Consider the following 13573-nt stretch of genomic DNA (forward strand, 5'->3'; position numbering starts at 1 on the left):
TTTGTCATCATCCAGAAACTTCTGGGCTGTCATCTACAGACAGGGCATTGAATTTGCTCAGCTGAACCTTGCTTAGCAGTAATTGAAAGAAAACCTCCACAGATCTCCTGCTCCTCTGTCTCTCTCAGGAGAGGTCTTTGTGTAGCCAACTCCACATGGATGCTTTGCCCTCCCCCCCGACCCCGGAGATCATTGCAAAGGCAGTAGAAAGTCTCCAAGGAGAAAACAAGATGTTCTTGTCACCTTCCTCTGCCATGACCTGCTTATAAAACCTAAATGTGAAGTCAGCATTCCTGGTGACTACCTTGAGATGAGCCAAGTTTCAACTACATTGCTGCTTTCCAGGAGATGTCTAGGAAATTTTCAGCTCTCAAGCTCTACTGTTCACTAGGGTGAGCAGTTAGTATGAGGGAGTGAAACCTAATCACACAGTGGAGTACTTGTTTGCTAGCTGTCGTTTACAAGATAGTGAGGAACAGAATTGACATCTGAATAAGAAAGCATCATGAAAATTACCCATCTCTCCATAGAATGCCACCAATATTTGTTACAGAGGTTAATTTTATGCTAGTTCAGATCTATGGCTGAACTCAAAGACCAGCATGCAAACAATGAGAAAAAAGGGTTTTAATTAATGTCTTTGAAGTAGTTTCTAAAGAAAGACTGGAACACCCATTAAATCCACAGAGTGCCAAAAATAATTCCTTGTTTTTGCCCACAGAAATGAGATACAAGGCTTAGGTCTCAGTGGTTAGTTCAGTGTTGCCAAACTTCATGAATACTGAAGTGCTTAAAGAGGCTGTTTTCCCCTTAAACTTCTCTTGACCTTTCATCATCTTCCCCCACTGAAATTCCACTGCCATCCAAAGCACACATGTCACATCCAAGTGGAGAGCTTTGGAAAGAAAACAGAGCTGGATTTCTTGGGGGATCCTGGGAAGAACATTTTGGGGATCAATGTCAGTAAAAAAGAAACTAGATAAACATAGTCTTTACTGTTAAAAAATAGAAAGATGGGACGTATCAGACCCCTCAGTGCCTCTGAACTAATTTGTTCTTTTAATTTTGCTGTGATGAATTAAATGAATATGTGTGATGCCTTCATTTGTACACCACCACAATAACAGAAAGGATTTTTTTTAAAGAAGCAAGAATTAAAACTAAGTGTGTTTATCCCAACTGTGGTTTTGTCTTCCTCTTTTTCTTCATTTCTTTTTAGTGCAGAAAGTGAATTATTTCTTTAAGGAGCCTCCACAAGTTATACTATCCAAAAACTGGCCAAAAAATGAGTCACCTCAGATTGGAACAGGTCTGAGTTTCATTTATGATTCATAGGACTTTATTGAATGAGTTGGATGCAGACGGGTCTAAACTAAACACTGTGTTTAACTCCACTGTACCAGATCTACAAAATCAAAAAGAGAGAGGTAACCATCACCTCATTGAGCTTGACAGGGAACAGTCTTTGAGCAGATACCGAGGTGGCAATTGCTGGTAGTTAGAACAGATATAAATATGTCTCAGAAGAGAAACTCCATTTGCTTCAGTGCTCTAAAACTGCTACACAGCTTGGTGCAGGGAGAGCCCCATGTACTTCCAAAATAAGTAAGAAGGAGCAAGAAGTGATTGTGTGACATCAGCTCCAGCTCCTACACATGAGCTTGCCTTGGAGAAAAAAGTTCAGGAAACCTGCCCCAAAGACTCAAGGATATCCAAAAACTAGAGTCAAAAGCTTAAACCCAAAACCTTATATATGCCATGCAGTACATAAATAAAAGACAATGCAAATGAAAGTGTCACATAAAAATGACACAGGAGTGGAAAGTTAACAGAAGGGCAGAATCTTTGTTCTGAATGTTTCCAAGTTTTAAAGCTTTAAGGACCTTATGTGGCCAACATCTGAGATGCAAACCCCAGCCAACCTTTGGACTCCAAGCAATGGAGAAACAATAGTGCCATTGCACTTGCACGGGTCTGAACTTGTGCCCTGTAGCTAAACAACATATAACTGATGGAGGTGAAAAATTCAGTGTTAAATCTCCCCTACAATCATTTCCTTTGATTCTCTTTCCACTGGCATCACTTCATGGCTTATTTATGCCAAAAGCTTTAACATCTTCTAATTAAGTTCCAGTCAAGCCTTAGAAAGACTCCAAGACTACACTGCATGGTGGCCTGCCCAGACAGATGAGCTAATTAGCCCCAGCGTACTGCCAGGCTGCTCTCGCTTCCCTGCTTCCTTGTCTCATGGCAGCTGCAAGAGGGACCTCAGCTTGTGCCTCTGCCTCTCACAGCACAACATGGACATCTTGGCCACCTTGGTAATTCCCCTCTCCCTCCCACCTGCTCACTCCCCATGGACTTCTGCCTTTTTTCAGGGAAGAGAAGTGCTCTTCAAAACATGACATGCTTCTTCACAGAACCTCCAAGAACATTTCTGTTTTCTCACCATTTCACAAAAGCAGCTATTTTCCTGGTCCTTGCTTTGCAGAGATGCAATTCCCTTTATCACCACTGTCAAACCCACCCTTTTATACAGGTGAAATAAGAAACTGTACCATAAGTAACACAGGTAACAGGAGCTCTAATACAAGTGTTATCTCATGTTCACACCACTTGCAAGATGCCCCTTTAGCCAAGGTGTTTTCTTTTGCTCTTTGTTCTATTGCTTGCACTCCACACAGCATAAGGCAACTGGATAAGAAGGTAAAAACAATTCTGGAGGCTGTAAATCAACTTCTGAGGAAGCTCTTTGCCTTTTTCTCTTTTTTTAATGTATGCATCTAGTGGTTTAGGTGCTTTTAAAGGTATTGTGATAAAAGTCAGAGATGTATTTTTCAATTAACTCATAACAATCACTTGCAGGTACATTTAAACTGGAGAAATCTCATAAGAAATGTCAAATTCAGCTACCTGGAGGGAATGAGAGATATGAAGAATTGGATGGAAAGCCAACAGCCTCAGCTAGGGCATGCTTTTCTTATGGAGCCATCCATTTCTGATGGACAGTGCAAACCTACTTCCTTCCCAGCCCTTTTCCCCAGACGGAAATGGTTTACAACTGAAATTGTTTCTGGCTTATGGCAATCTCAGATTTCTGGACATCGAAGCATGTGCCTATTCCTGGAAAGGTGAAGTAGGAAGGGCTAGTGAGATGTTCTGACAGCTCTGTAACTTCAACCTCTGAGGCCATAACCTTGAAGCAGTTCTCAGAAATCAAACTCATCCTCAGGAAAAACATCCTGTGAATCTGGAAGAAATCTGCAGCCAAAACCTGGAACCAGGTAAACTTCAGCATGCACAGGAGGGAAGTTTCAAACAAGAAAGTAAAGGAGTGAAAGGCAACAGTACTTCCAGTGATTGACTTGCCTGTGTGCATCAACATCTAATTACCATAATACTGTACTGTTTTCATATGTATTTTCCTAATAGGAAAGAAATATCATGCTAAATGTAAGACAAAAATGACCAAACTTTCTTGTGTTTGAAGAAGAGAAATAGAACTCTTTGCCAAGCCTTTGCAGGAGTCAAATAACCACAGACCTTCCATTCTTCCCCACAGGTATTTTTTCTCCTGGCCAAATGACACAGCACAAGCCAGGAATCTCATATGTAGCAGAATTACTGAGTTAACATTATGGCTCTCTATTAAAAATAGGAAATGTTTGTGTGAAATGCATTCATTTGTTTTGGTCTGGCTTTTGTAGTCTCTTAGCAGCCAGTGGTACAATTAAATACACTCCATTCCAGAAAATATTTTCTAGATCCATTACAACAATGAAACTGTTGATGCCTTCAAGCCCCCTATTCAGAGCCCCAACCATATCAGGTGATTATGCTGCTGGTAATTCCATCTGACACATGCCAGGGGTATGCATGTGGTATTTAGGGATATTGTGAAGGATACATCTCTCACAAGCGCTTCCTGAGCCCGGGCATTAGCATGGTGATGGACACTGGTTATGTGGATTTCGGCCACAGCACCTTCATAGCGGCCAGGTTCCTGGTGACAATAGAAGCCAGTTTTTCAGCACTGAATAATCACTAAGTTCTTTGAGAAGTGAGAAATTCACATAGTATTGCCCAGGAATAGCTGTTAATTACTAATTGTGTGACAATTGCTAGACTCTGTGACTACATAATGAAATACATGACATCTGATTCTGAGAAATCAGACACCCTCAAGTGTTGGGTCTGTGACATGAATGGCACTATTTTCCTGTGAGGATAAGTATTTTCCCATTAAGATAATGATGTGGGTGCGCTGATCAATGATGGGTACCAGGAAAGGCATGCTGTCCTTAAGGGGAAACTCTTACACCACGATCCCTGAAGTATCATGGGGTCAATCCCCACCAGAACTTTATAAACCTTGTTAAAATTTTTCTTTGTCATGTCTTCTATGTCCTAAGAGTGATGTGCAAAAAGAACAGTATCATACGGTGCAAGAACATAATATGTTATTCAGTATCAAGACAAAGCTAACAAGACGTGACTATTTAGTTGTTATATATTAGAAAACAAATTAAAAGGTGATTGCTTTGCAGAGGACCTAAATCATGGTATGATTCTATGATATCTCCCGTTTGATGAGGATACATTGGCAACAGAACTGTGCACCTCAGATTTGCCAGGTATTTTTCTCATTAAGCAGCCTATGCCTTCTACCATTGTCAAATTATGGGTTCTTATTTGTGCTTACGTTTAACAGAGCATTAGTAGGTCTCTCCAGCAGAATATGTAATTTGCTTTTCAGCTCATGACCTTTAAGGCTGTTGCTTATATTATATGCCTTTAGTTTCTTCCTAGCAGATGCTGCACAGCACTGGGAACAATGACAGACCTGCGCATTGGCACTAACCACTGGCTGTTTGAAATATGTTATTTTCCTTGATTTACTTCAAGCATGTTATTTCCCTCTCTGCCCCAACACCCATACACACTTTGCTTCTTTTTGCTTGTTCCTTCTTTTACGATCATTAACACTACTCAAAATTGCCACTATTTTTCTTCCAATGTCTTTTGAACTTCATGTCATTTGTAGGTAAGGGTTAAATCTATCTTCACCATGGGTGAATCGTGGTTTCTGAGCTACTTATTTATGCTTTTAGACTTTGTTTCACTTCTGTAGATAACTCCTTCCCAGTTATGGCAACAAATACACAGTTTACTGCTATTCCCACATTTGTTTTCCTTTTCTCCTTATTTCAGAGAGCTACTCAGTGTGTGCTGTTCCAAAGCTTCTTCTGTGCTGGCAATTCTTCTTCTATGGCTGTAACCTAAAACAGCCTTTACAGAAGACTACTTTCAGGCATACCATCACAGATTTCTCTTAGGGTCCACATAGGCAGTGCTGAGGGTGCAGCTCCTGTGCGTGCATGGTTGCACACAATCCCACATCAGATTTGTGTGTAGGCTTCAGTGAAGGTTGGGTTAGAAGATGTCCTTAGCACTTTGTCCCTCAGGTGGTGCATCAGGTCAGCTCCATCCTCCAGCAATGTCACTGCATTGAAGTGGCACACCACAGTACTTTCACACAGCCCCAGAAACTCTTGACTAGCTAGGAGGAGAGTCCTTCCTCTGCTGCACTGCTTCTTGGTCATGAAATTTACCGTCAGTAAACAAACCAAGAAACAAAAATCCAGGAAAGAGGAGGCAAAAACCCAGCAGACTGAAAGAAGAAACACTGTCCTGAACAAACCATGACTGCACTGAATTTGTGACAACCTTAAGGCTGACAGTTTTGGGGGGATTGTGCAATCCTTCTGTAGTCATTATTTACCACAGAAATTTGCTGTCTGCTGTACATTTCCAATGAGGGGCATTCCCTGATTTTTGTCAAAATAGAAAGGAACCCAAGGCAAGAGACATGTATACAGTCCCTACTCCCATTTGAAGATGATTCCCTACCAGAAATACTTTCTTGATATTTTTTGGTTATCCAGTTCTTAATTCAGCTTGATTTTTCTCCACTCACTTTCAAATAAGTTAAGCAACAAAGTTACCTCTCAAAGTGGAATCTGATTGGCAAAATATCATTTAGATATTTTTTTTTCTACGAACAAATGAAGACTATTGATCTGAGGTCCATGAGGAACAACAAACATAAAGTCTCTTGGTATTCACCGACGGAGCCATTTGTCATTGCAAAGCTGGACTTTGGCATACCATCCTGAATTAGCCCTGAGGTTTGCCCAGAACTTTTAAATGATCTTCTGTAGCATCAGTTTATCTATATTACACCATAACCAAGTCCTTATATGTTTAGAGGTATGAAGCCAACTCTTTGTTACCGAATACTGAACAGACTAGATTTATGAGTAAGAAACTTCTGTCATTGGTTTACATGATTTTAAAGAGGGCTTTGAGAGTGAATGTGAAGTGTTACATGGCTGGCAGATAGACATGGAAAGGTTCTTATATTCCTTATTGGTATACTTACAGCTACAATTTACTAATATGATAGCATTAATTTAATGTCAAAGAAAATAAAGATCTCCAAACCAATCAAGATATTTACATTTTAGAAATAGTCACCATAATTTTTGAGTTATCTTTTTCACAGACATTTTAAGAGACTAAGGTCTAAAAGTTGCCATTTATATTTTACTTTTTTCTACTGGTTTAAGATATTCTGTAGCAAAAGATTTAATCGATCTGTAATTTAAATGCTTCCATTGGCTTTCTATATTTTAATAAGACATGCTAAGGATGTTGATTTAAAAAATTAAAGAAAAAATAATAAAATAATTTAAATATTTACTCATTTGTGTTTCTTCCCTTCATAACCATACAACTATCTAGTGTATTTGGTATGTTAAAAACCTACCAATGGAGTCACTATAAGACAACACAATAGCAATAAGTTAGACTCAAGAAACCTTAAATGAAAAGGTACAAATGTCAAGTCACAGTACGTTTTTTACTCTATAGCAGTAATCCACTGTTAATATTTAGAAAGGTGACTCCTCAAATATTACTGCATTATGTATGTGTGTCTGTGATAGCTTACAGCAGGTTAACAGACCCCAGGAAAGCTCTGCTGTTCCTACTGAGGAAATACAAATTCTCGGGTGTTACAATTTTTCGTTCATTCTCTTTTCTACCACAGTCTGAGAAGTCTAGCTGGAAACTGTGATAGTGAAGGCAGCACCAGTAGGAGAAAAGACAAATGACAGTGACAACAAATCCATAAAAAGGAAACTGATGTTATGTCATGGACTGCTCCACCATATTTTTATCTCAGGGCATTGGTAATAATAGCTATATTAGCAAGATAAAACAGAAAGTCTTTTTGCTGGTATGGCTTCCTTCCTTAGTAGAATAAACATTATTTGTAAAGCAAAAACAACCTTCTTGTCCTCATGAGGAAGGCTTCCACTGAGCAGGAGACAGGGAGGCATGCTAAAACAGGTGCATTCATCAACCCTTTATACTGGCGTGTCCTCCAGTGTCCTACCTAGTCACTGATCCTGCAGCTTCACACCATACTTGGTTAAAAACCAAATAAATTAGTGGAAATTCACTCCAATATTAAGGGAATCTTCATTTAAGGCTAATCATCAAATGTTAGTGGATTAAACAGGCAGGACATACATCCCACTTCCTTTTCCCCATTTCCCTTCTCCTGCTGTCCCGTACACACACCGTGAGTGTACAGCAATAGCTACATCATCTGGAGACTTTAAACCATCTCAAATACCCCATGGGAGCATGTCAGGAAGGGCTTCTTACAAAACCAGTGAAAAGTGACTTGTATTTTTTTAACACTACAAGCTATACCCAGCTGTAGACTGGGGGGAAATACCAGTGAATTTTGGACAAGGAAAAATAGGTTTTGTGTTTTAAGGGATTAATCATGTATATAAGGATAATGGCTGAAAGAGGAGCACTAGTATGTACACATAAATGTTTTGCTGGATCACAGGAATTTAGCCAGCAATGTGTGTAAGTGCATGTCCTCTGGTCAGTCATTTTTCAGAGGATTTACGATTTTCCCTATGAAGAGGACAGTGCGGGTGTATTTATCCAGAATCACAAGGAGAAAGGGCCTGTTGAATCTGACTCGAGGTGGATGAGGAAAATCACCAGATCTCCAGGTAATCTCCTCCACCATGGCCCCCGCTGCTTCAGTGCCGTTCTCGTGAACATTTAGCACTGCTCTGTGGATCACCTGCAAGGACACAAAACAAAACAACCTCCAGCTGACAACCTGGCAAGAAGAGAGCAGCCTGCCACCCTCCTCACTCTTGCCAAAGACAGCCCTGCCTAGGGCAAGACCCAGCAGCACCAGCCTCTGGGAAGGTCATCACCAGCCGCTCCCATTCCCACCACAGCACAGTCAGCCATCAGACCACTTCTGCCAGCCTCCTTCACTGCATGTGGAGAGAGTAACCCTTGAACAGCAGACAAGCCAAAGAGCGTTGAAGATGACTGATGGCAAGAAACTCTGGAAGCAAAGAAACCTGGTAATTTAGCCTAGACTTAGATTTTCCTTTGGCAGCTTCATGTATTATTGTGAATTTACCCTATCATCTAGCTGAAAAAAATAACTTTTTGAGAGCACTAGAAGGGTGGGAATAACAGCCTCTTTCCCTCTGTAGGCAGAATTAGAGGAAATTTTATCAAAGGTAATGTGCTACCTTTAGATAATTTTGTTTAGTAGCCAAAAGAACATTTAATTATATGTATATCTTCTTCCTCATCCTCGAACCATGTATGTTTAACCCCTTGTAAGTATGTTTGGCTTCAGGTTTAGGAAAGATAGGGCTTGCTTTGCCTTCAGACTGGCAGCTGTTGATGATTGAGTGATGCTTCAGAGAGACTGGGATAAGCTTTTCATGGGATATTAATGTCAGGTTCCTGGGAACAGACAAATCCTGTGGTGGCTGTGTTTCATGTGCTGACTTACTTTTGAAACCATTAGTCCAGGCTCCTCAGTAATCCCTGACAGATCAGCTTGTTCAGTGAACAGATCAATCATACCCACTTGTTTGACTATTCTTTTCACATCATAGGTACCAGAAATAGAAAATTTTGGAATGTGCAGATGTATTTTTCTGTAACAAATAACACAAATAGGGAAAAACTGTTATCTAGGTAACACTGTTCAATGGCTTCAGTATAGTGACACTTCATATTTATTTTTCTAAATGTTAAAAGTTTGCTCTCAGCGTTCAGATAGCACATCTGACCAGGTTAGCTATTTAATGTGCAGGGCTGGAGCAGAATAAGCCCATGTTATCCTCTGCCTCCACAAGGAGTAGGGTGGAAGATACAACTATAACAACTCTGTGGCAAACAGAGCTGCTACTGCCAGGTAGCAGGTTTTTTTCAAAAGACCATAGCTAGCTGTCCTAAGGCTGTTCAAATACACAACAGGGCCTGGGCCACCACAAAAATAGCTGCAGGAATGGTGAATGAATGAAATTTCTGCTTTTACATACAATGCCCTCAACATCCTAATACCCAATACCTCAGAAACAGCTACTCCATAGTTTCACAATGACCATATGAAACAAGGGTCTGTTAACTTCACCATGGTGCTAAGCAACTTGTGATTGAGCCAGGAACTCAACCCAAGATGGATCCCAAGTTCAATGCTCTGTTTGTTTACTACTCCCAGCTCTTTTTCATTTTCCAACTAAGAAAAAGGAAGTCCTGCACAGAGAGGGACCATTAAGTGAATAGAGTTCAGTAAAATAACCTGGCCTTTCATGTTTTGTCTTGGTGAGATAACCATTACTAATCTATAAAATGGTCACCTCTCACCTTAGCAAAAACACTTACCTGTCTTGGAGGAACTTTTCCCATCTAGACACAGTCCTTTTCAAGAGAGCATCTTCCACCTGCTTCATCTTCCCTTTGTCAGGCAAAACAAATAATGCTGCAGCATTTCCATTGTAAGGTATCTGAACCAGCCAACAGGACAGCTCTTCATCGAAGTAATTTCTGTAGTAACCTTTTCGATACATCATGTCAACTTTTACAGATGTTTTCTGATCCACAAAGAAATCCTCCTGTTTTGTATATGAAGTACTGAAGGGTTTCTCCCAATGGGCTTATGACAAAAAGAAAAGTAATTCAGTGGAATACAAAGAAGAATGGTCATGGTGAATAAAACAGGATCTAATTCCACATTCCTTTGATTAGAACAAATATCTTTTTCAAGTTACTGCACCCTCAGATGTTACAGCATTGCAGCTCTTCTTTATATTTTTCCAGTGCTTGAAGACAATTAAAGACAGATAATACTGAAAACACCATCTTTTACTAGAGCATGAGTCTATCAACACATTAAAGAATTTACCAAACTCAACAGAGATATTTATTAAAATAGTCCAGTCTTTCACTCAACCAGGTGAGAACAAAAACATTTATACTGACAACAAATATACATGGGTTTATAGGAATATTTTCCAGATACTGAACATGGTTTCCTTCATTTAAAATATTTAAACTACAGTTTCTTTCTCTTAGGCTAACATTCCCTGTAATAAACAGTAATCATCTAAGTTACAACCTTTGCACCCTTTGATATTTCTTACCTTTAAAGAAGACATAATTAACAAGAACCATTGCAGTGAGAGGATCAAGGTTTTCCACTAGTTTAACAATTTTCCCGTTTGTCTTTTCCTCAATATAACTGTTGATCCGGTTCTCAGCACCAGAGGAGTTGTTAAAGTCAGTAGAAAAGACTTCAGATTCATAAAAGCTTTTGACATCATCCAAGAACTTCTGTAGTGGTTTTAGTGTCTCTTCTATAAAAAGGGCATTGCCCAGGCTCAGCTGGAGCTCACTGTCTGAACGGTTCAGCATCTGGAGGAGTTGGCAAAAACCTTCATGTATTTCCTGCTCCTGAGTCTTTTTCAGGTTAAAGGCAAGCCCTTCCAGAATCTGTGTCAGCGTTGCTGACTTGGCACCAAGTGCCAGCATTGCAAAGGAAGCAGAGATGCTTATGGGTGAAAAGAAAATATTTTGATCGGTTGCTTCGGATGTAACAAGCTTGTAAAATGTAAATGCAAAGTCAGCATTGCTGGAAACCAGTTTGACAAATGTTTTGTTCTTAACTGGATAAACTCCTTCCCTATGAGAACTGCGTCCTGGGTAATATGTCCCTTTGGGATCATCCTGCCTATTGTGGTAATGAGGATGCCGATGACACTGGGCAACAGTATACAAACCAGCCAGCAATAAACACAAGGAGAAGGTGGGCTTCATTTTCCTTTCAACTGTTTCTGGAAAAGAGATAGACATACAAAAGATGGCAAGGAAATTAATTTCTTCATGCTGTGTGCTCCAGCCAAGTAAAAAGAAGCTCTCAGAACACACCTGTTCTCCAAAATCCCACACTTGGATATTTCACATTCCTGATGCATGCCAGTGATCCCCAGAAAGAATATGCTTCTGGACACACTATTTGTATAATCAACTACTCTCTCAAAAGAGGTAATTTTGATCATATGAACTTTTAAAAAATAGGATAGGACTGAATTTTTTAAAATTTGCAAATAACTGGAAGCTTATGACCTTTTCCCCAGAGTAACAGGTAGAAGTTGTGTTTTTACTCAGTACTGCAGGATGGCTACTGCAGCCCTGTTAGTCTTCCTCAATTCATCAAATAATTAGAGAATTAAATCTGTGTTAAACAAAAATGTGATATAAACACAGGCCATGCTGTCTAGGACCAAAAATACAAAATACATTTACAGTTCCTTCAAAGATAAAATATTGGATCACTGTGGTAGCAAAGTCCATACGCATCTATATTTTTTCCAAAATCAAATTTTCATTTAATTATGTGAAGCATCTTTTTCACTAGCAGCCAGTTCTTGCTGGCTTGTTCTGGCATGTTTTGATTTTTTGCATAACAGTTATATCCCTTTGTTTAAGGATGTAAAAGGCACCCTTCCCAGGCAACAACATAATCCCCCAAAATGAAATGTCCAAATGATCCAAGGGAAAACTAAAAAGGTACTTACAGTGCTACAAAAAGGATCTTGCTGTGTATATCTGCTCATCTGCTCCTTCTTTTCATCAGTACCATTGAACAGGATTAAGCAGAGCACCCCCGTTAATCATTAATTAGTTCAAATAAAAATTGCCAGAGAGGATGCACAGCAAGCAGTAATGACCCTAGATATTCTGGACAGTTTGTCCAACCCAGACACAAGCTAACAGTGCTGGGTGGTGGGGCTGCAGACGACAGGAAACAGAGCAGGGACTGTATCTCCTGCTGCTTCCATGCTTGTGGATTGACATGAGAAGCCTGCTGCTGTGGGTGCCTGGCAGGAGAGCCATACCCTTTGTGGCTGGAGCTGGACGTTGTGACTTGGTGTGAAGGCCACCCTTTGCCTAGGTCTGGCTGTGGAGGACGAAACCGCCAGGATAGCTCACCAAGGAGAGCAGCCTCCCTGCCAGACCATCCCTCTTATCTTGGTCCTGGGGGACTGATAAATGGGATGGGGACATTGACAGAGCTGTAATCTTTCTGTCAGGATTTCAAAACGGGGTAAGATATCTTTGGATTTAGAAAGCCCTTCTGCCTTACTGTATACTTCAGTCACAACCTTTGACACCATGTTTAATGGTTTGGGGTCTTTTCCTAAGGGGAGCAGACTGTATGTGATTGGTGAATGGTCTCTAGATTTCTTTAGAGAATAACATGTGACATTACCACCCTCGTGAGACATTTCCAGCTCACTCATTGCTGTTGGCCATTGCCTGTGACTGGGTATTTGGGGAGCTGGTGAAGAGTTTTCTCCTGGCTTTTTAGAAAATACACAACAAAACCACCACCACTAAGAAACAACACTTACATTGGATGGTTCCAGAGACTGACTGCGAAGAGACACATGTGGCCAGTGAACACCTTGTTTCCTTGGGTTAGTCTTCTGTATCATATGCAACTGAAAAGGACCCCAGCGGCACACAGAACAGGCTGCCAATTCACCTTTCAGCCAGTGTTAAAGAAGACACACTGGCATCACTGGATGATATTCAGGGTTGAATATCATATATGGACAGATCACTCAAGGACAAACTAAGGCAGGAAATGAATTTTTTAACAGATCTGGCTGCCCCTGTGGCACTCCTCTCCATTGTATAGGATGGTTTTGTCGTTCCACCTAGCAGTTACAGTATCATTCCCATAATGTAGATGTGAAATATACAATCTGCATCCTGTTAGTTCCACATTGCCTGAACACCCCAAGAGGTCGATGACAACAATCAGATTTTGAAGTGAGGGTAATATCCAAACTCCGTAAATCACTGAACCATTGCTGAGTAACTACAAGTGGATTATGAACTGTCAAAAAATAGCCAGCAACGCATGTGGTCAGTAGCCTATTACAGCTTATAAAACAGTGAATAAGATTTACAGGATGGAAAACAAGAACTTAAGTATTTCCAGTCTAGCAAGCTCTGTAAACTCATACCAATAATCCTGAATCTTCATGAACAGAGATCAGCTTGCCTATTAGCAGTGAGTCAGAAAGAAGGTAAATGAAAGGATGCCCTGAAGGATGACTCCTTTTTAAGTGGAGATGCATGCAAGGACACAGATACCGAT

General features: G+C 40.3%; 1 protein-coding gene across 1 annotated transcript; it reads right to left on the reverse strand.

The window, feature by feature from the left end:
* Positions 1-7966: 7966 nt before the first annotated feature.
* LOC104031001 (alpha-1-antitrypsin) lies at positions 7967-11288 on the reverse strand. The gene is given in 5 exon segments (XM_009482871.2): positions 7967-8173; positions 8912-9059; positions 9790-10060; positions 10548-11253; positions 11256-11288. Coding segments are annotated over 5 exon segments (1365 nt in total).
* Positions 11289-13573: the final 2285 nt, after the last annotated feature.

This window comes from Pelecanus crispus, chromosome 6 (genome assembly GCF_030463565.1).
Source record: "Pelecanus crispus isolate bPelCri1 chromosome 6, bPelCri1.pri, whole genome shotgun sequence".
In the NCBI taxonomy this organism is placed as follows: domain Eukaryota; kingdom Metazoa; phylum Chordata; class Aves; order Pelecaniformes; family Pelecanidae; genus Pelecanus; species Pelecanus crispus.